This window comes from Monodon monoceros, unplaced genomic scaffold (assembly GCF_005190385.1).
Source record: "Monodon monoceros isolate NGI ecotype Baffin Bay Population unplaced genomic scaffold, NGI_Narwhal_1 Super_Scaffold_18, whole genome shotgun sequence".
NCBI classification, from domain to species: Eukaryota; Metazoa; Chordata; class Mammalia; order Artiodactyla; family Monodontidae; genus Monodon; species Monodon monoceros.
In genome coordinates, this window is record NW_021703774.1 from 152804282 (window position 1) to 152823599 (window position 19318).

General features: G+C 44.2%; 1 protein-coding gene across 2 annotated transcripts in view; it reads left to right on the plus strand.

Moving 5' to 3' along the window:
- Positions 1-19318, plus strand: part of KIAA0319L (KIAA0319 like) — a 109209-nt gene that overhangs the window by 77197 nt on the left and 12694 nt on the right. For both annotated transcript variants that reach the window (XM_029227879.1, XM_029227878.1), the window contains exons 8-16: positions 422-514; positions 2571-2703; positions 5748-5976; positions 7838-7961; positions 8676-8808; positions 10562-10710; positions 12136-12287; positions 12655-12793; positions 14338-14497. In XM_029227879.1, coding sequence (XP_029083712.1) covers positions 422-514; positions 2571-2703; positions 5748-5976; positions 7838-7961; positions 8676-8808; positions 10562-10710; positions 12136-12287; positions 12655-12793; positions 14338-14497 — 1312 coding nt within the window. The remainder of the gene's footprint in view (positions 1-421; positions 515-2570; positions 2704-5747; positions 5977-7837; positions 7962-8675; positions 8809-10561; positions 10711-12135; positions 12288-12654; positions 12794-14337; positions 14498-19318) is intronic.

Genomic DNA, 19318 nt, shown 5'->3' on the forward strand with positions numbered 1-19318 from the left:
CAAGGAGATGGAGATTTGATTTTAGGGGTTTTAAATTCTCATTCTTTTTTTGTAATATATTTACGTATTGGGCAGTTCCTAGTTCACAAAGCTTGTTTGTTGTCCACCTCTACTCAGCTTGCTTGAAAGCAGGAAGTTGCTGCTGTAGTACTTCTGATGTGGTAGGTAGGACATGAGCATTGAAAGAAATTGAAAGAATGCGCAGGGCACGGCCTTAGCAGTCGTCAGGTTTAGAAGAGGCTTTAACACTCCCAGGTGTCTTAGGTTAGAATGGCAACCTGATCTGTGACTTTACCATTTGGTGATGCTCAGCTCTCACTTATGTAATGGAAAATGACTTATGATCCACCCAGATATGGCCTGCTTCTCCTATAATTTATAAAGACCCTCCTCCAATTTCTTGTGGGTCATGTTCTTGCAGAGCCCCGTAAGAATCGGCCTCCTGTTGCCATTGTGTCACCACAGTTCCAGGAGATCTCTCTGCCAACCACTTCTACAGTCATTGATGGCAGCCGTGAGTACTTGTCTAGGCATGATGTTTTAGAAGAGCCTTCACTGTGTACTGGTAGAAGGTTTGGGGCCAACTATGTCTGCATACTGTTTAGGCCAGTCCTCTTGGCCGTGTTAGGGGAAGACCAACCATCTGAAGCAATTGATTAGGAAGTAAAAACCAGACAGGCCCTGTTTAAAATCCCCATGTGGGGCTTCCCTGGTGGCGCAGTGGTTGAGTGTCCGCCTGCCGATGCAGGGGACACGGGTTCGTGCCCTGGTCTGGGAAGATCCCACATGCCGCGGAGCGGCTGGGCCCACGAGCTGTGGCCACTGAGCCTGCGCCTCCGGAGCCTGTGCTCCGCAACGGGAGAGGCCACAGCAGTGAGAGGCCCGCATACCACAAAAAAAAAAAAAAAATCCCCGTGTGGCCTGTCTGCAGTAATAGTTCTGCTCTGAGATGGTAAGAAAGTAGGATTGTTCATGTGTTTAGCATTATTTTAGTTGAGACTTGCTGGTTTTCAAATTCGCTTGCCTGGAGTTGCCATCCTTAGCTATGGAAACAAAGCTCCTTCCTATCATGACAAGATAAGTAACTGAGAGCCTTGACAAAGAGCTCTCACTCAGCTATCACTGCCTAGCAAGATTCTCGTTAGCCTTCTCCTGGAGAGACTCACAGAATGGAGCACACACCCCTGCCTGGGCCCATTGTTAACATGTCACCCTTCAGAGTAGTGTCACCTGATGGGTGACATGAGACGATTTCTGGGCCTTGGCTCTGTGTGTGCAAGAGGTTTCGGGCCTGTCGCCCTCCAGCATTGGCTTGGTCTCTCTGGAGGCCCGTTAAGGCCCCGTCACCCCTGAGTGTCTTGGCACAACAGGGGCTTGTGGCAGAGGCAGCTGCTGCTTTAGCAGAGGGACCTCTAGCGGGTTAAACCTTTCATGTAGGTGATTCTGGCCAGAAGAGGAGGACAGAAGAGTAGCAGGCCAAGAGGAAGAGGCAGAATAGGAAGAAACACTTGTGAGAGTGGCAGAAAGGGTTCACTTAGTACCATTTTATTTTATATTTTTGATTAGATCAAAGTTGAATAATATGTAAAGGTACACAGTGAAAAGAATCACTACCCTCCCGGTCTCCCAACTATCCAGTTTTCCTCCAGGCAACCAATGGTATTATCTTACGTATCTTTCCAGAGATATTTGATGCGTATTTAAGAAAATACATATACAGTCCTTATGACAACACATTACGTGCACTGTTACATACAGTGCTTGTTTCTATATGTTGGAGAATTTTTCTGAATTAATACATGCAGTACTTCTTCATTCTTTTTTTCCTTTAACGATTACATGACCTTCCATGATATGAATATATGATTTCATTGTATGAATATGTACTTGTTTTCAATCTCTATTGATGACCATTTAGATTATTTTTGACTTGCTATTACAAATAACATTATTGTGAATAATCTTGTAAGCATGACATTTAACACAAATATTAGATGTCCTACAGATACACAACACAAGTGCAAGTAGATCTGAAGGATTAAATTCTTAGAAGAGGAATTGCAAGGACAAAGATAAATTTTCCCAAATTGCTCCTTATAGAGGTTGTATCAATTTATGCTTCCACCATGACTTATGAGGGGGCCTCTTTCCCCACACTTTTTACCCACATAATGTGTTGTGAAACTTTGGTGTTTACCAATTTGAGAGGTTAAAAAATGCTATCTCAAGTGTAATTTAAATTTGCATTTCTTTTTTAGGTGAGGTTGAATATCTTTTCATGTGTTTAAGACCTTTTGATTCTCCTTTTTTTATACATATACTTAATACAGTAGCGTTTTAACCAGAGGTTGCCTGTGTTGGAGTCCTTGGAAAACTACGCAGTGGAATATTCATAGAGAGGCAGAATGACCCAATAATCTGAGGGAAGAAACACTCTGGGGAGATAGTCTGTAATTTCATGAAGTTTTCCTAGCCTCAAATCTCTGGGTAGTTGCCCTGGTTTGTATAAACTGGATAAGTGCTAAGACCCAGTGCTCTCCTGCTGTAACTGATATTTCTTTATGGTCAAGAAAGCACGGATGATGATAAGATCGTCCAGTACCATTGGGAAGAACTTAAGGGACCTCTGAGAGAAGAGAAGATTTCTGAAGATACGGCCATCTTAAAACTAAGTAAGCTCGTCCCTGGGAACTACACTTTCAGGTAAATTTGGATCCTTCAAGTTTACCATAGGCCATTTTTTTCCCCTTATGGGTTTTACATTCTTATAGGAGTCACTCTGACAGATATCAAATTCCCTGTAGAGTTGGCTGATAATATAGCCTTTGGTTCCCCTGGTTCTTTGAGCCATGTTGTAACTGTGGTCACAATAGTGATAACTTTTTAGGGCAAAGGTTCTTGCATAATAGATCAGGATCCACAGAGCTAATCCTTCTCAGAGCCTTATTTGGCATATATCCAAACCTTTTTTTAGAATTTCTGTCATTAAGTGAAAGGGCCCATCTTCCTTTGCCTTTTCTCAGGAAAAATCTAGAAGGAATCTACTCTCATCTCTCCCCTTTGGGAAATGCTTCCTCAACTTAGGATATATCAAAATCTTTACTTTTGACTTAGTGGTTTATTTGAATATGATTTGTAGCATCTTTCTCTGTTGGGGCTTTTCAGAGAATTTGATTCAAAGATAGTTCTTTTGGGAACTAGTGTTGATATACTAGACTGTGATTAATGAGTGTGAGGCTGACCCTAGAGTAATCCTCCTTATATTTGCATTATTCACTGTAGGCTACAAAGCACTCGTACCTGAGTGTCACACAAACACCATATGTACACTATACCATCCTCAATACATCTGAGAAAAATGAGGCGTGGTGTATTTACTAACTTCTCTGAGGTCACACAGCTAGAGCTGAAATGCAGATTTTCTAATCCCCAAGTCGGGACTCATTCTACTCTGCTCCTTGACTTGGCCTATATGTATTTTGTTTATGCTTCCTTGAATGCCCTTCTCAATCTGTTGGGACTCCGCCTATCTTTAAGAACCTCCTCAGTTTTCTGTGAGGCTCTCTGAGATCCCTCCAGAGAGGAGAGGGTATGTCCCTCCTCTTTCCCTGTTGCACTCAGTGCCTCTATGTGGTGCCTGCCATGGTGCAACGGCTTGTTCATGGGTATCTGTCTTCCCCACTGGATCTGAGATTAACCACGTTTTAGACACTACCAGAGACGCAGCAAGGAATGTCCTAGCACAGCACCTACCATACAAATAAATATACAAGTTCTGACTTAGCAACACTCTCACTGACTCAAGACTTCAAGTGAATGAAGGGTAGCTGCTATTACAACAAGGTAGGAGCCTTCTCACTGAGTTAAAATGGAAATGTGAGTTGGTTTTCGCCTTGGATTTCTAATATAGGAATTTTAACATTTATGGAATTTAGCCTGGGCGATGTTCATCCTTTTTGAAATAGTAACAATAATAGCTACTGCTTCTTGAACATTTTCTGTGTTAAGTATTGTTCTGAGCTCTTTGCACGCAGTAGCTCATTTAACCCTTGTACCTGGTATTATAATGGCTCTTATTTTACAGATTAGGAAATATTGTCACAGAGAGGTTAAGTAACTTGCCCAAGGTCACACAGGTTGTCTGATTCCAGAGTCTGAGCTTTTAACCACAGTATTAACCTAGAGTGTTTTGGATGAATGGGATATTGGGTGCAGTTCTTTTTTTCTAAGCCTCAGTCCATGAAATGATGGGATTGGGTTTGATTAGCATTAAGGTCCAATCTGTTTGATTGCACTTACCTTTTCCTCTCCCCTGCTTTTACACAGCAGTGGCCTCTTTCCCCAGCCCTGTGGTCAGCTGCTGTTTGGTTCCAGAACTTTTGTGTGCAAGCCAGGGACTGTCTGAGGTGAAAGTCAGCGTAATGGGCAGCTGCCATTTTGCCATCTGTCTATAACTTGCTTTGTTCTGAAATAGGAGACAAATAAGACATGTTAAAAAAAAAAAAAAAACTGGAAACAGAGAAACTGGAAAGAGGAAAACTTCTGTGGATTTTTCTTTTTCAGATGTTTGCTGATTTGCACATGTCTGTGTGTCTGATGTTTTTGTGTTCTTTTTCTAAAAGCTGTAATATCAGAAGCCCCCTTAAGATCATAGGTAAAAAGTGAGATTGTGGGATAAAAACCCCACAGATGTCTGGCTCTTTCTGTGGCTGGTTGTGAGATTTAAACAAACGACATGTCTTTTATATGCTTTTCCTCTTTCTGTCAGCAAAATGGAAGCAGCCCAAACCTCCTTGCTTGCTTATGCTCACATTTTGAGGTGGCAAGAGAAGCTTTAGGCTGTTCAGCTGGAAGGCATCATTTAGGTAGAAGCCTGCTCTTACAAATGAACATTTTTTTTTCTCTTGCAAATTCTCTTTCACACTGGCACAAACTGTGGGACGCTTGCGTAGGAGAATTCATTTCCATCTCAGGCTTCTATCTTACTGGAGCTAGCCCCCCGGTCCATCCTAGAGGCTGTCTGCCCAGGAAGTCCATTCTTGTGCTGTGTACACAGCCAAAACAGGATGATGGGAGGAGAGCCTGCTGCAGTCAGAGCTTGCTTTATTTAGTGTAGCGTCTTTGAACCCCATAGGAATAGTGGCCAGGGATTATTGCTTCTTAAAACTTGGTTCTGGGCTTTGGAGTCAGAGAACTGGGCTTGCATGTTGGCTCACTATTTAGCTCTGGGCAGGTTTCTTACCTCTCTAAGGCTTCTATAATAGTGAGGTTGATGATACCTATTCTATATGATTGTTGTGAGGGCCAGATCAGACAATGCTTATAAAGGTCCCAGCCACAGACACTTGCAGGCAGCAGAGTGAAATGGTGCTGGAGATATACTGTCTAGATTTAGATCCTGACTCCACTGTTTTCAAGCTTTCAAGCTTGGGCAAGTTACTTTACCTCTTTTGGCCTCGGTCTCCTCATATGTATAAGGAGTAAAATGAGGATAGTACTTTATAGAGCTGTTGTGAGGATTGAATGAGATACAAAGTGCTTAGAACAGTGCCTGGCACACAGTAAACCCTCAGTCGGTGTTAGCTTCTAGTATTATTCTAACTTTCCAAAAAGAATGCGTTAGAATTGGTTACCGATTGGTAATCCTGCCACATTGGTATTTTTTAGCCTTGATTTTCAGTTCTTCCATGTTTATTCCTCTTTCTTTAAGACCATCCCTGATTGCATTCCTCTCTCTTTCCTGATAGCTTGACTGTAGTAGACTCTGATGGAGCTACCAACTCTACCACTGCAAGCCTGACAGTGAACAAGGCTGTGGATTACCCCCCTGTGGCCAATGCAGGCCCCAACCAAGTGATCACCCTGCCCCAAAACTCCATCACCCTCTTTGGGAATCAGAGCACTGATGATCACGGCATCACCAGCTATGAGTGGTCACTCAGCCCAAACAGCAAAGGGAAAGTGATGGAGATGCAGGTAGGAGGGAATAGTTTCTGTCTTTTCTTGCCCAGGGAATTAGAGCTGCTGGACTGGGTCACCCATCCAAGGCTTATATTTCTCCATCTTAATAACCAAAGTCAGATTAGTGAATAGAACATTTGAATTTTTAAAAAAATCTAGAAAGATTAAGGGGCCTTTAGTTAACACATTAGCAAAAACTTTATCTTAAATGTTTAGTATTAGAGGAAAAGACTGGTAGCTGCTCTAGGATAATTTCAGGGAGTAAAATTCTTTAGAAGCTACAAGGGTGCAAATTTTTTTTTTTTTTTTATACGGCACAGGACAATTTATTGATTTATTTTTAACAGTTGTGGGTTACAGTACTACATAACCCCTCCATGGACTCTTTACAGCAACCGTCTCCTTTTCAAAAGTCTCTTTTTTCCCAAACATTCCGTCCAAAGGATGAATGGTCTACTTGCACCCAGTGCCATCCAAATGTTCAAGTCAAAAATATTTATACATTTTACATTTAGTTCTTTTATTTTTTTGTCTGCTAAAAATAGTATTGCAAGTTTTGGCTTCTTTTGACATAAAAATTACAATCATGTGCAAAACGCTAACAATGAAGCATTGATCAGAATTCGAGCAGGTTGTCCAATCTGAATGCTTTAGATGCTGCATCATTTTCCTTTCCGTTTTTCTCAAATAAACAAAACAAACAAACAAAACCCACAAACCCTTGCTATGTTAGAAACACCTTGTACCGAGCCCCCCATGGTCTCCGGCCACCGGCGGGTGACATGCTCGGAGCTGGCTGGGTGACGTAATGACAAATTTATGCAGCAGCAACATTTGGAAACAGTGGTTAAAGCTCAAGACGGCTCTCAACTCTCAATTCTGTGTTTAGGATTTACTGCTGGCAGAGGCAGACAGAGGCTTTCTCTGAGTTTTCAGTTGGTTAATGGGCCATAGGCCTTTTTCTACTTGCAGCAAGATATTTCCATAATTTTTATCGGAGTATAGTTGCTTTAAAATGTGTTAGTTTCTGCTGAAGAGTGCAAATCTTAGTGAGCTCTATTAGAAATTGGAGGAGATTGCCTGACTAGATGGTGAGCATCTTCTCTCTGGAGATATTTAAGAAGAGACTAGATCTGTCACCAGGTAGGTAACGTAAGTAAATGAAGAAAACTGGATGGGGACTGTGGCAAACCAGAGGGCGTAAGCCCTGACCAAAGGGGTCAGCAGCCCTCCAGTCAGGCTGGTTGTTGCCACGCTGGAGTATCGTCCCAGTGTTGCTAGGTCCTCCAGCTTTTCAAGACAAGACAGAAACCTAGACTTCTATGTGAAATTTTCCAACTTTTAAGAACCCTAAGGCCAAATAAAATGTCTGCAAGGTGTTAGGTTAGGTTTCTCCGCTGTTGCAGAATCTGTACAGACCTGTAAGGGCACACACAGCATTACAAAGCATCTTGAGTCATTGCTGCCATGTTTTATCGAGGCAGCTTTGTTAGGGTCACGCTGTGTAGCTTCAGTAGGAAGAACATTGTTTTGTAAATTGTGTTATTTTACTATATGTTAATGGTTTTCTTTCTGCTTGGGTCATAGAAATGGATCTTGATTATCTCTGCACATTTTCCTGTACTCGTCTACCTTGTGAGAGCTCTGACTTTATTTGAAACTGTTGCTGTGTCAGAGGGTTATTTCCTTGAAGGGTGAAACTTTTAACAAGATGTCCCACAGTGTCTGATTGAGCATTCAGTAATTATGTTGAATTGGGAGGTAATGGCCCACTACCAACCTAGGTTTAGAAAACTGGGTAAATCATTTAGACCAGAGTAGGACTTCTTGTATGATGTGATTCCGGGAGTCCACTTGTCTGTATTTATATATCCAGGGTGTTAGAACACCGACCCTGCAGCTCTCTGCCATGCAAGAAGGAGACTATACTTACCAACTCACAGTGACTGACACAATAGGACAGCAGGCCACCGCTCAAGTGACTGTTATTGTGCAGCCTGGTAAGTTCTAACCTTGTGGTGCAGGCTCTTCTGTTGGCTGGTCCCTTGACCCTTGGGGGGAGAAGAGGGTTTGGGTTCTGAGCTCCATGAGGGTGGAAGTGGGAGTTACCAATCCACCAAGCCCCTGGCAGCTGCTCTTGTCCATTCCCCAAGTGCTTTCTTCATAGCTAGAGAGAAGGAGTATTTCACAACCTCGCTTGTGCCCTTGCTCTTGGCGAGTTATTGTGCCTTCAAGGGGAGCTAGCAGATAGAGTCTCTGCCAGCCCAAATCTTACCATGTCCTATTTTTTTTTTTTTTTGGCTGCGGCTTGCAGGATCTCACTTCCCCGACCAGGGATTGAACCTGAGCCACAGCAGTGAAAGTGCCGAATCCTAACCACTAGACCACCAGGGAACTCCTCCCACCATGTCCTTTAAGGGCCACCTTAAAGCCCACTTCCTCAAGAAAGCCCTACCTTATCTTTCAGACCCTCTCATTTGAACTCCTATAGCATTATACTTCAATCCATGTTCTTTCAGAGTTGTTTTATACGTTTCAGTCTTATATTCTTCATGCGAGCTCCCTGACCATACCCTTACCTCACACAGTATCTGACAGTCCTATGAGTGGAGAGGGAGAGTCCTTGAGGCTTCCAGAACATATGTCCCAATTGTTTCCTCTCCTTTCCCAGCTGGACTGCCTGCTTTTGAACTCCCAAGTCTCTTGTCTTCTAGAAAACAACAAGCCTCCACAGGCAGATGCAGGTCCAGATAAAGAGCTGACTCTTCCCATGGATAGCACAACCCTGGATGGCAGCAAAAGCTCAGATGATCAGAAAATTATCTCATATCTCTGGGAAAAAACACAGTGAGTATTGACACAAAATCCTTATGTATGCAAGGGCTCCAGACCTTTGAAGAGCAAGGTTTTATTTGCTTTTAAGAGTTTACTTTCTCTTATTAGCTTATCCAAGGGGGATTACTGAGAAAGAAATGTTTGCAATCCCAAACTTCAACTCTAAGAAAAATATAATTTTTGTAAGAAGGAAAAAAAGAATGCTTACCATTAGCTGTCCCCAGGTAGTACTTTGTGGTTCTGGTGCTTTTACAGGTTCAGTCCATTTGCTGAAATGCATAGTTTAATTACACTTGAGAGGCAGGATGGAAGGGGTAATGGAGCAGAAAAATACTGTTGCTCAAAATTAACTGGGTAAGGCTGTCAGGGGGGATGGGACAGAGCAGCTCTTAAGGGGAATTGAAAATTCATCTCCAAAATGAAAGCATTACTCTGTTATTGTTTCCTTGTAGATACCATATACCATTTATGTCAGCCAGAGGCCAAAGGCAATAACCAAAATAATACTAATTAAATTGGAATTACCTAATCGAACCATTCCTGGTTCTCACAGTTTCTTTCAGCTCCTTTAAACCATAACAAATGGAACTCAGATTATATGCAGGATCCCACAGGAAGCAATCCCAAGGAAGAGTTAAAAGCATTCCCAATTTCCAAAGGTAGCAACCATAGGACAGACTGGGTTTTTTGTTTTTGCTTTTGTTTTTGACTAGGTTGTTAGAGATGGGTGGGGAGGGACTGTAATTTGACTTGTAAAAGCACTTGACTTACGATTAGTGAGTTGGATTCTAGAAATGATTTTCCTTAGCTTTCGTTTCTATCTTTTGGAGAACCTAATTTTCCTCAACCCAGCATGTTTTAATTATAACTGTTTACTGAAGATACAGCAGATAAACCTTTTAGTTCAGTTTTATTAGTGTTTACAGCAGAAATAATCCTTAGCATAGCTTCTTGGAGGAGAATCTGTTTCAAGGGGGGCTGCTAGGGTCAGGGTTATACATTTAAACAGCAAAACAAAACAGAGCAAAACCTGGGAGTCTACAGGTTTCTCTGGTTGTCCTGCAGTGTTAAGGAAAGCTCTGAGGCATTTTGACCCTTGAACAGAAGGACTGTCTGGTATATGTGCAGTGTTGTGCCTACATGCTGGCTCAGAGCTCGCTCACCTGCAGCGTGAGGCCACAGGGGAGAAGGAAAGATACAGGGCATCCTGGTTCCTCTGTGGCCCCTGTCCAGGAGCTGGAGGGAGTTTTGCCTGTAGAACTGCTAAGAAGAGGATGGTTTTTCCCTGAGAGTTCCTCTGTAGCCTTGGCCCATTTCCTTTCCCTGACTTTTCCGCGAGAGGGAGTTTGGCATGTGACTAAGAAATGCATTTTGCTTCTTTTCTGGCAAGAGCTGAACCAACCACTGGGCCAGAAATGCTTTTCAGAAACATCACTCTTAAATCATTCTTTTGATCAGAGACCTGCTCAGAGCACTTTCTTCCTTTTACTGGAGCAGCAAAGAGTTTGAATGTTCTAGAAGCTCTTACAAAGGATAAGGCTAGATGTGTTTGAAAGCTGGTGAATGGAATTTTCTGATCAGCAGGTAGCCTGTATTTTGGGGCCAAATGACACTCTGTCCAAATGGAATATTTTTAAACATGCCCTCTCAAGGTGTGAGAAACAGTAGTTCATGTCTTAGCTGAGGCAATAATTGTCTGCTCCTGCGGGGACAGGAGAGCAGTAGACAGGTACAGTTCCACCCTCTGGTTTCTCTCTTTGTCCAGGGGACCTGACGGGGTACAGCTTGAGAATGCTAACAGCAGTGTCGCCACTGTGACTGGGCTGCAAGTGGGAACCTACGTTTTCACCTTGACCGTCAAGGATGAGAGGAACCTGCAAAGCCAGAGCTCTGTGAATGTCATTGTCAAAGAAGGTACCTCACTGCCTTGGGTTGGTGCAGCAGCCTCTGGGCCAGATAACTGAAGAATGCATCATCTCTTGTTTGGTTGCAGAAACTGATTAGAGACAAAGTAGGGAAGGAAGTTAGAGGTTAGGGTAACTCTTAGTTGCTTTTCTACAACAGCCTTTGAGTGAGCGACTTTTAAGGTGAATTTTAACTTCTTGTTTTCCTTCTCTTCCTTCTCAGTTGAATAGGGAGAGAATTAAGGTTTTTTTCCTTTGTATTTTTTTAAAAATAAATAAATTTATTTATTTATTTATTTTTGGCTGCCATGGGTCTTCGTTGCTGCGTGCGGGCTTTCTCTAGTTGTGGCCAGCAGGGGCTACTCTTCGTTGCAGTGCGTGGGCTTCTCACTGCTGTGGCTTCTCTTGTTGTGGAGCACAGGCTCTTGGCACGCGGGCTTCAGTAGTTGTGGCACTCGGGCTCAGTAGTTTTGGGTCGCAGGCTCTAGAGCACAGGCTCAGTAGTTGTGGCGCACGGGCTTAGTTGCTCTGTGGCATGTGAGATCTTCCCGGACCAGGGCTCGAACCCACGTCCCCTGAATTGGTAGGCGGCTTCTTAACCACTGCGCCACCAGGGAAGACTTGCATTTTTATTTTGCCTCTGCTGCTGGGGTTTCTGTGACTCTCCTGCTAGCTACAGTGACACCTGCTGTCAGACCTTAGAATGACTGCCCTGCACTGGAGCTTCCCGTGCTCATCCTAGGAGCATGCACACTGAGGCCAACTTGAGCAAAAGTGGATTGGCCTTGCTCTGGTTTGCAGGCACAGTGATCAGTGATGGTCTTAGGAGAGGTCTGTAAGCTGATGGTAGGAAAAGCTATCAGATATGCAGGTGATCCCCAAACACAGTATACTGAACTCAGTGAGTAGAGAGCACACACTGAGTAAACAAAGCTGCAGGTGGGGCCCAGAATAAGAAAAGTGTCTCTCTTCTTTTTCTCTATTAAAGTGCTAAGGAAGAAGTCAAGAAAGATGTTCAGAGAATAACATTTTCAGCCATATTTTGAAGATAATTTGTGGTATCAGCTGATGAAACCTGAACTTCAGGGCTTTAATCCACTTTAGGCCTTCGTTTCCGATCATCATATATCCCCAAGCAGAGAAATGGGTTCCTTTGCGGGAGGCTGCTATGAGAATACAAGAGGAAACTATACTTGTCCCCTCTACTGTACTGGTGTCAGGGGAACATTTCTCTGGGTGGGAATGGAGCCTCAGGACCTGTGGCACTGGTGGCGTTAGCTCTACACTGTTAGTTGCTGGCATGGGCATGGATAAGCACTTAAAACAGTTCTCCATTTAAGATAATTTTGAAGTTTAATTTCCTTATAAGCATCACGAGAAGCATTTCTTCTTTTTCTGAATGTTACATTTTTTTCCGTGGTTTCTCTTTGTTTAGAAATGAATAAACCACCTATAGCCAAGATAACTGGGAATGTGGTAATTACCTTGCCCACAGACACGGCAGAGCTGGACGGCTCCAAGTCCTCAGATGACAAGGGGATAGTCAACTACCTCTGGACTCGAGACGAGGGGAGCCCAGCTGCGGGGGTGAGTGTGCCAGCAGGTGGAGAGCTGCACAGGTCATGGTGGTGCGGTGAGGAGAGGAGACTGGGCTAAACACTCCAGTACCTGTTTTAACCAAGCGGTCTCTTATGTCAAACCTGGATTGTGCTCTGAAATCCAGGGAGGTCAGATGACTTGCTTAGGGTCACCCCTCAAGCTAGTGTGGAACAGAATGTGATTCTTTTCCCTGATCCTGGTTGCTGTGGGCTGTAGTGCCATCACAGAGCAGGAACTGCCCCGAGTCAAAGCCGTCTAACCCAGAGGGGACTTCATTATGACAGACACAACAGCTGACTCCACGAAAGGAGTGTGGTTTTGTTCTGCCGTATAGCCATGTTGTTCAACCGCACAGGAGGTGTTAAATCACTCTGACCGCCGCCCTGTCCTCTTTCTTTCCAACCTGGTTGAGGGAACCTACGCATTTCACCTGAAAGTGACTGATGCGAAGGGCGAGAGTGACACAGACCGGACCACTGTGGAGGTGAAACCTGGTGAGTTCACTTACCGAGGAGTCGGGGTGGAATTGCTGGATCAGCCTAGCAGGGTCTCGATCTTGAGACCCTTCCCCCAGCATGGACAGAGCCAGATGGCATATCCAGCTTTAAAAAAATCTAGAACCCCCAAGCTAAGAGCTCCTTAGAGACTTTCTGTTCCAACAAGACCTCTCCTACCCACGCAGAAATATGGACCTCCCCCTACTTAGCTCAGACGGAGAAACAGAAACTCAGAGAGGGCAGGTCTTGCTCAGCTTCACACAGCAGTTGTGTCAGAGCCAGGCCTTTGGGCCCCTACTCCAGCACTTTCTCCTCTGCGTGTGACTGATGAGAGAGGGCCCAGGGTGCTTTGGGAATCTGAGCACAGGAATAACTTGAGTCGTGGTGTCTTATCAGCACCCAGCTGCAGAAAATGATTTATTTTTGTAAGTTGAGCCTCAGGCTTTTATCTGACAACCCCCAGGGAAGGTAAAGTAACTGGCATCCTTTACATTTTTAAGATTTGCAGAAATAAAATTTCTTTCCTAAATAGAACCATGTTTTTGTTTTGTATCAAGGCTAATTTGGTAATAGGGAGGCAGTGAGTACAGGGTGGGGTAGAGCTTTATAAATTCCTGAACAACTGATGAGAAGGTATTAACTTTAAACCTACTCTTTATTATCTAGGCCAAGCTAACGTACAGATGTCTTAGACGGGAAGGGATCTTGGCAGGTCTTCCAGTCCTTGTCCTACCTCTGAAGGACAACAGCCAAGACACTATAAAGTCTCTTCTGTGTTTAAAATCAGATCACAGATAGTCTACTAATTATATAAATTATACATCAGGACAGGCAAATGGTGCATCCAAGTATGTGAATAGGTATTCTGAATAGTCACTTTTAACTTGGCAAGTGTAAAATAGTCTTTAGGACATAATCAAAAGTGTAAAGCACAATGGTCTTACAGTTCTAGAGTTGTAAAAACATCGTCCGGCTGTGATGTTGTTTTAAGGAATTCCTTGTTTCTTGGCTGCCTGTATTTCCTTTGTGTTTATGGTTTTCAACACTGTAGGGCAGATGCATTCCCATAAGATTGTTGAGATGGAAAATTTCCCTCCCATTGTTGTAAACAAAGTACAGCAAGTTACTGAAAATCAGATTGGATCAGGAGAGATCGCTAGCTACCTGCCACTTGGCCTGGAGAGTTCGGCAAAGCCAACTGGGCAGAGACTTTTAAAACAAACCTTAAAGTGTTTCTCTGTTCCCCACTTCCTTCACTAAACCCCATCACTTCGGCCTGGTCCCCAGCACATGTGTGGTAATTGCCAGGTTGGTGTAGAGACCAGGAGTGCTTCTGAAGCTCTCCAAGCCAGCCCCAGATTGCTGGGGACCAGGACAAAGCAATGGGGAATTCACTATTGTGCCTTTCCATTTTGAAGGAGGGCAGTTGCATTTCTGAATGCTCTCACCACATTCTCTCCTGGGCCAAAGCACATGCACAGTGGCAGGTCTATGTTAACTCTCCTACTTCGAAAGCCATGACTGATCCACATGCTTTCCAGATCCCAGGAAAAACAACCTGGTGGAGATCATCTTGGATGTCAACGTCAGTCAGCTAACTGAGAGGCTGAAGGGGATGTTCATCCGCCAGATTGGGGTCCTCCTGGGGGTGCTGGATTCCGACATCATTGTGCAAAAGATTCAGCCGTACACGGAGCAGAGGTAGCTGGGCAACGAATGGGGGGAGAAAAGGAAAGACCAGGGGGTCCCCTGGGCTTCTTGACTGAGCTGAGAAATAGTGTGGGTAGGTAGAGAAGGGTGGGCTCTCTGACCAGGAACCACTCGTGGTGTTCATTTTTTTTTTTGCGGTACGCGGGCTCTCACTGTTGTGGCCTCTCCTGTTGCGGAGCACAGGCTCCGGACGCGCAGGCTCAGCGGCCATGGCTCACAGGCCCAGCCGCTCCGCAGCATGCGGGATCTTCCCAGACCGGGGCACGAACCCGTGTCCCCTGCATCGGCAGGTGGACTCTCAACCACTGCGCCACCAGGGAAGCCCAGTGTTCATTTTTTTAATGAAGAAGAAATGTACTCTTCTAGTACAGGTAATGGGCTCTGTACTAGACACTGCAGCAGGGTGCAAGGTCAGAAGAGGCCTATGATGTTTGAAGACCATAGTCTAGTAGGGGAGATAATCAAGTTAACATATAGCATCAGTACAGGGTGGATTTGACAGAATAAGTGCTATTGTAAGCAGATGGTGTAGGGGGTCCTCAGAGAAAGAGAACCAGGCATGGCTTTCTTGACCTAAGCAAAGCCATTTTTGGCCTAAGCCATTTTGTGATCTAAGCCTGGCCACAGTACTTGCCCTTGAACAGGTCTCGGTAATGAATGATCTTAAGGGAAAAAAAGAAGTCAGGAACAGGGAGTTCCCTGGTGGCTTAGTGGTTAGGATTCCAGGCTTTCACTGCCTTGGCCCGGGTTCAATCCCTGGTCGGGGAACTGAGGTCCCACAAGCCGCATGGTGTGGCCAAAACAAAAAGGAATGCAGGAACAAATGACTCTTTTCAGGCAAGAGAAGTAACAATAGCAAAAATAGTAAATCAGTTGTAAAGACTCCCAATTCTGTTTCAGTAGTAAAAGTAGCCTGAAGTACTTGACAACCAGATCAACTGGAACCTAAGGAATGATGATATCGACCTTTTCTGACCCTCATGACCCTCAGCTAAAGCTTGGACTCTGTTGACTTTTGTCCCAATTCTATGCTGAATTCTCCTCTGCTCAAGCCCCTTCACGAATATGCATGTACCCTGAGCTTAAAGCTTCCGCAGTTGTGCTGCTCACAGAGACACTGCTTTGGGAAAGATCCCGGTGTTCTCCTTACTTGCCGCAAGTGATAAAAGTCTTCCTTCTCGTTTTTGACTTGGTTGTGTCTTTTGGCTCAACACCACGTAGAGAACCCAGTTTTCAGGTAACACAATCATGGAGACACAGGCAAGGGCGATTAGTTCTTCCAGGAGGGTTGAGGTAGTTCAAAGATTTTCCAGAAGTAAAACTTGCCCTGATGAAGCATAGAAGGACTAGGAGGAAATTCAGAATAGGGGAACAGCATGAGCAATGGTCCTGTGGTATGAAAGTACGGAGTTTCCTCTGGAAGAAGTCCTTGGGTTCAGAGCATTTACCGGGCCCTAGGATATGGGGGACAATAAGGCTGGCCCTGTAGACTGAGAATAGTCATAAACAAGCAAGCAGTTTAGTGTTAATACTTCGGATAGGAGGACTCAAGTTAGTTGGTTTTATATGTGTGAATTTTTTGTTTTGTTTTTGAAGCAAGGATATTAGATTTTTTTTTTCCTTAGGGAGATCGGTAGTGTGGAGGCTAGACTAAAATAGGGAGAGATCAGGACATCCCTTGAAGTCCATTTGTTAAGACACCGCGCTTCCACTGCAGGGAGTGCAGGTTCAATCCCTGGTCTGGGGAACTAAGATCCCACAGGCTGCATGGCTCGGCCAAAAAAAAAAAAAAAAAACAGTAGGGAGAGACCAAAGGCTGGGAGACCAATCAGGACGCTTTTGGACTAGTCTAGTAAAAAAGGTGATAACACCTGAATTGAGGTAGTGGTGGCGGAAATGGCAGAAGAGAAGAGGAAATTAAAAGAAATTCAGAGGTAAATCAGTAGGACTCGGTGACCTTTGGGGAATGAAGGTGAGTGAGCCATCAAGTATGAGGATTTTTGCTTGGATGCCTAGATAGATGGTGAATGCCATTAACTGAGATTAGGGATCCAGTTTCAAAGAAAAGATAATGAGTTCAGTTCTGACTGTTGAATTTGGCATATCTTATGGGTTACATAGGGACAGGTAGTAGCACATATAGGCTGGAACTTGAGGTGGAAGTGAAGGCCTGAGGTAGGGAATCACTACATACAGGCAGGCGTTAAGGCCATGAGGACGGATGAGACACGCTGGGAGAGTGTCAAGAGGGTTGAGGAGAGAGCTGTGGAGAACATCAATATTTAAGGGGGAGGCAAGGAAAGAAGGGCCAGCAAAGGAAACTAAGAAACAGCCGTCAGAGAGATGGGAGGAAAACCAGGTGGGAGCTGTCTGCTGGAAGTTAAGGGACAAGCTGGCAGTAAGGGGCGCTGCCAAAGGATTCAGGTGCTATAAAGACAGGTGTGGTGAGCACGCAAAACAGGCTTTTGGGTTTGTAATTAGTAGATCATCAGAACTATAGTGAGATCATTTTACTTAGATGCTGGGAGAAAATTTTTTTCATAGTTTGAGGATACAGAGATGGTAAGTTTAATGCCTCTTTGAAGAGGCTGGTGTTGAAAACAGTATGGGAGACAAGCTCAGAAGAACACCTTTTAAAGATAGGAAATACTTGAACATTTTTATAGACTGAGGGGAAGGTGCAGAGGAAAGGTAGATGGTGGAGATTGGGGAGGCGGGTTATAAATGGAGGTAGGTCTGGGGCGCTGGCTGTGGGCAGAGCAGGAGACCACTTTCCCTGGAGGCAGGAGGAAAGGAGGGAAGATGTGCTATTATGGGTGAATTTAGAAGTAGAGAAGGATGAAATTTGAGAGTATTGGTACCAACATCCTGTTTTTTCGTATTGGTACCAACGTCCTGTTTTTTCTCTGAAACTGGAGGCAAGGCCATCTGCTTTGAGGAGGTGAGAATGAGGTGGGCAGTCTGAGGAAAGTGGTAAAGGTTGAGAACAGCAGCTCCAGGAAAGGATGCTGGCTTTGAGCAATATTGGAGTCTGAACCAAGGTTAGACACATGAGGTGAGAGCAGCGATTCCCAGCTCCAGCTGCGTAGTAGTGTCACCCGGAGCTTTTATGAACATACCATTACCCAAGCCCCACCCCCGCATGATTATGGTTATGGTTCAGTTGGTCTGGAGTGAGGTCTGGGCACCTAAAGTTTTAAAACTCCCCAGGTGAATCTAATATGCAGTCAGGGTTCAGTGGGTCAGAGACAGCATGATGATTAGGACTTTCTTTTTAACCTCTGCTCAGCAGCCTGGGAATAGGAAAAGGGAAGGTGGCTGCTGGGATCGATCAAGCTGGTGGGAATTGGCTGGGACAAAGCAGTGGAAGACACTAGCGAGAGTGCGGGTAAGAGCATTGCGGAAGGGTTTGCTTGCACACTTGCCGTCACTGCCTCTGGGACACGAGGAAGAGAGAAGCATCACAGTGACTCTGGGTTTCTGGCTTGGCCTAGATTGGCTTAGCTGAGGAATTCAGGAGGAGGATATGATTGGAGGGGGATAGTGTATTACAATGGGAAAGAGCATGGGCCTCACACCAGGCAGACCTGGATTCTGAGCCCTGCTCTGTTAGTGACAGCTTTGCGACAGTGGGCAGATTACTGCACCTCTCCGAACCCATTCTTCACTTATAAAAATGCTAGCACCCATGTTATAGGGTTGTTGAAGATTACATAAGATAATGTTTGTGTAGTCTCTAACACATAATGAGTTAGTGATTATTATAAGTTTATTTTGGAACATGTTGGATTTAAGATGACTGTGGATGATCTGGTATAGATATTCTAGCAAGCATTTGCAGATACAGATTTGGTCACTCAAGAGGGACATAGGAAGAGGAGACAAAGATTTGAGGGTTATTTGTATATAGACAAAAATTGAAACTATAAGCATGAATTAGGTAACTAGGAGAAAATATGAGAAATGACCACAGATTTCTTTAAATTAATTTTTATTGAAGTATAGTTGCTTTACAATGTTGTGCTAGTTTCTGCTGTACAGCAAAGTGAAGCAGTTATACACATACATATATCCCCTCTTTTTCAGATTTCCTTCCCGTTTAGGTACCACAGAACAGTGAGTAGAGTTCCCTGTGCTATACAGTAGGTTCTCATTAGTTATCTATTTTATACATAGTAGTATATGTATGAGAAATGACCACAAATCTTTTATGGAAAAGGTTTGTTTCTTGATTCTGGAGTTTATAGTACCCCATTGTTAGCCTCACTATGCAGCAAGCTTTGAAAAGGCTTTTAGGACAGGGCTACCCAAACTTTCATGTCAGTTCACCCATAGAAAATGATGCTGTTTATATGGCACTTTGGGATAAATAGACAGTTATACTGGAAGCAGCTGGTCCAGGGCCTCTGGGATACCCAGGTCCCACCCAGCCACCCTTGTGCTGTGGGGATCAATACCTGGGGCTCACCTATAAACCCAATGTGACCCACTGATTGGGAAAGTTCAGTTTGTGAGACTAACACGGAGTCACGAAGCAGGCTGCCGAAAATGGAGGCCAAGGCAGAACAGATTTTGTGCCACCCAGAAGTGAGTTCAGACATGGTCTACCTTGGACAGAAGTTGACGGTCAGAAAACAAACAGATTCTGGGCCTAGAATAACATAATCTTGCACTGGCCACACCATTGTGTGGGGTCTTTATTGTTGCTGTCATAGTAATGATCATTTTGGCTATGTTTTGACCTACGGATAATGCTTTGATGCTGTCCAACAATTTATATTTTACAAAGCACTGTGGCTTGTCTCATAGATA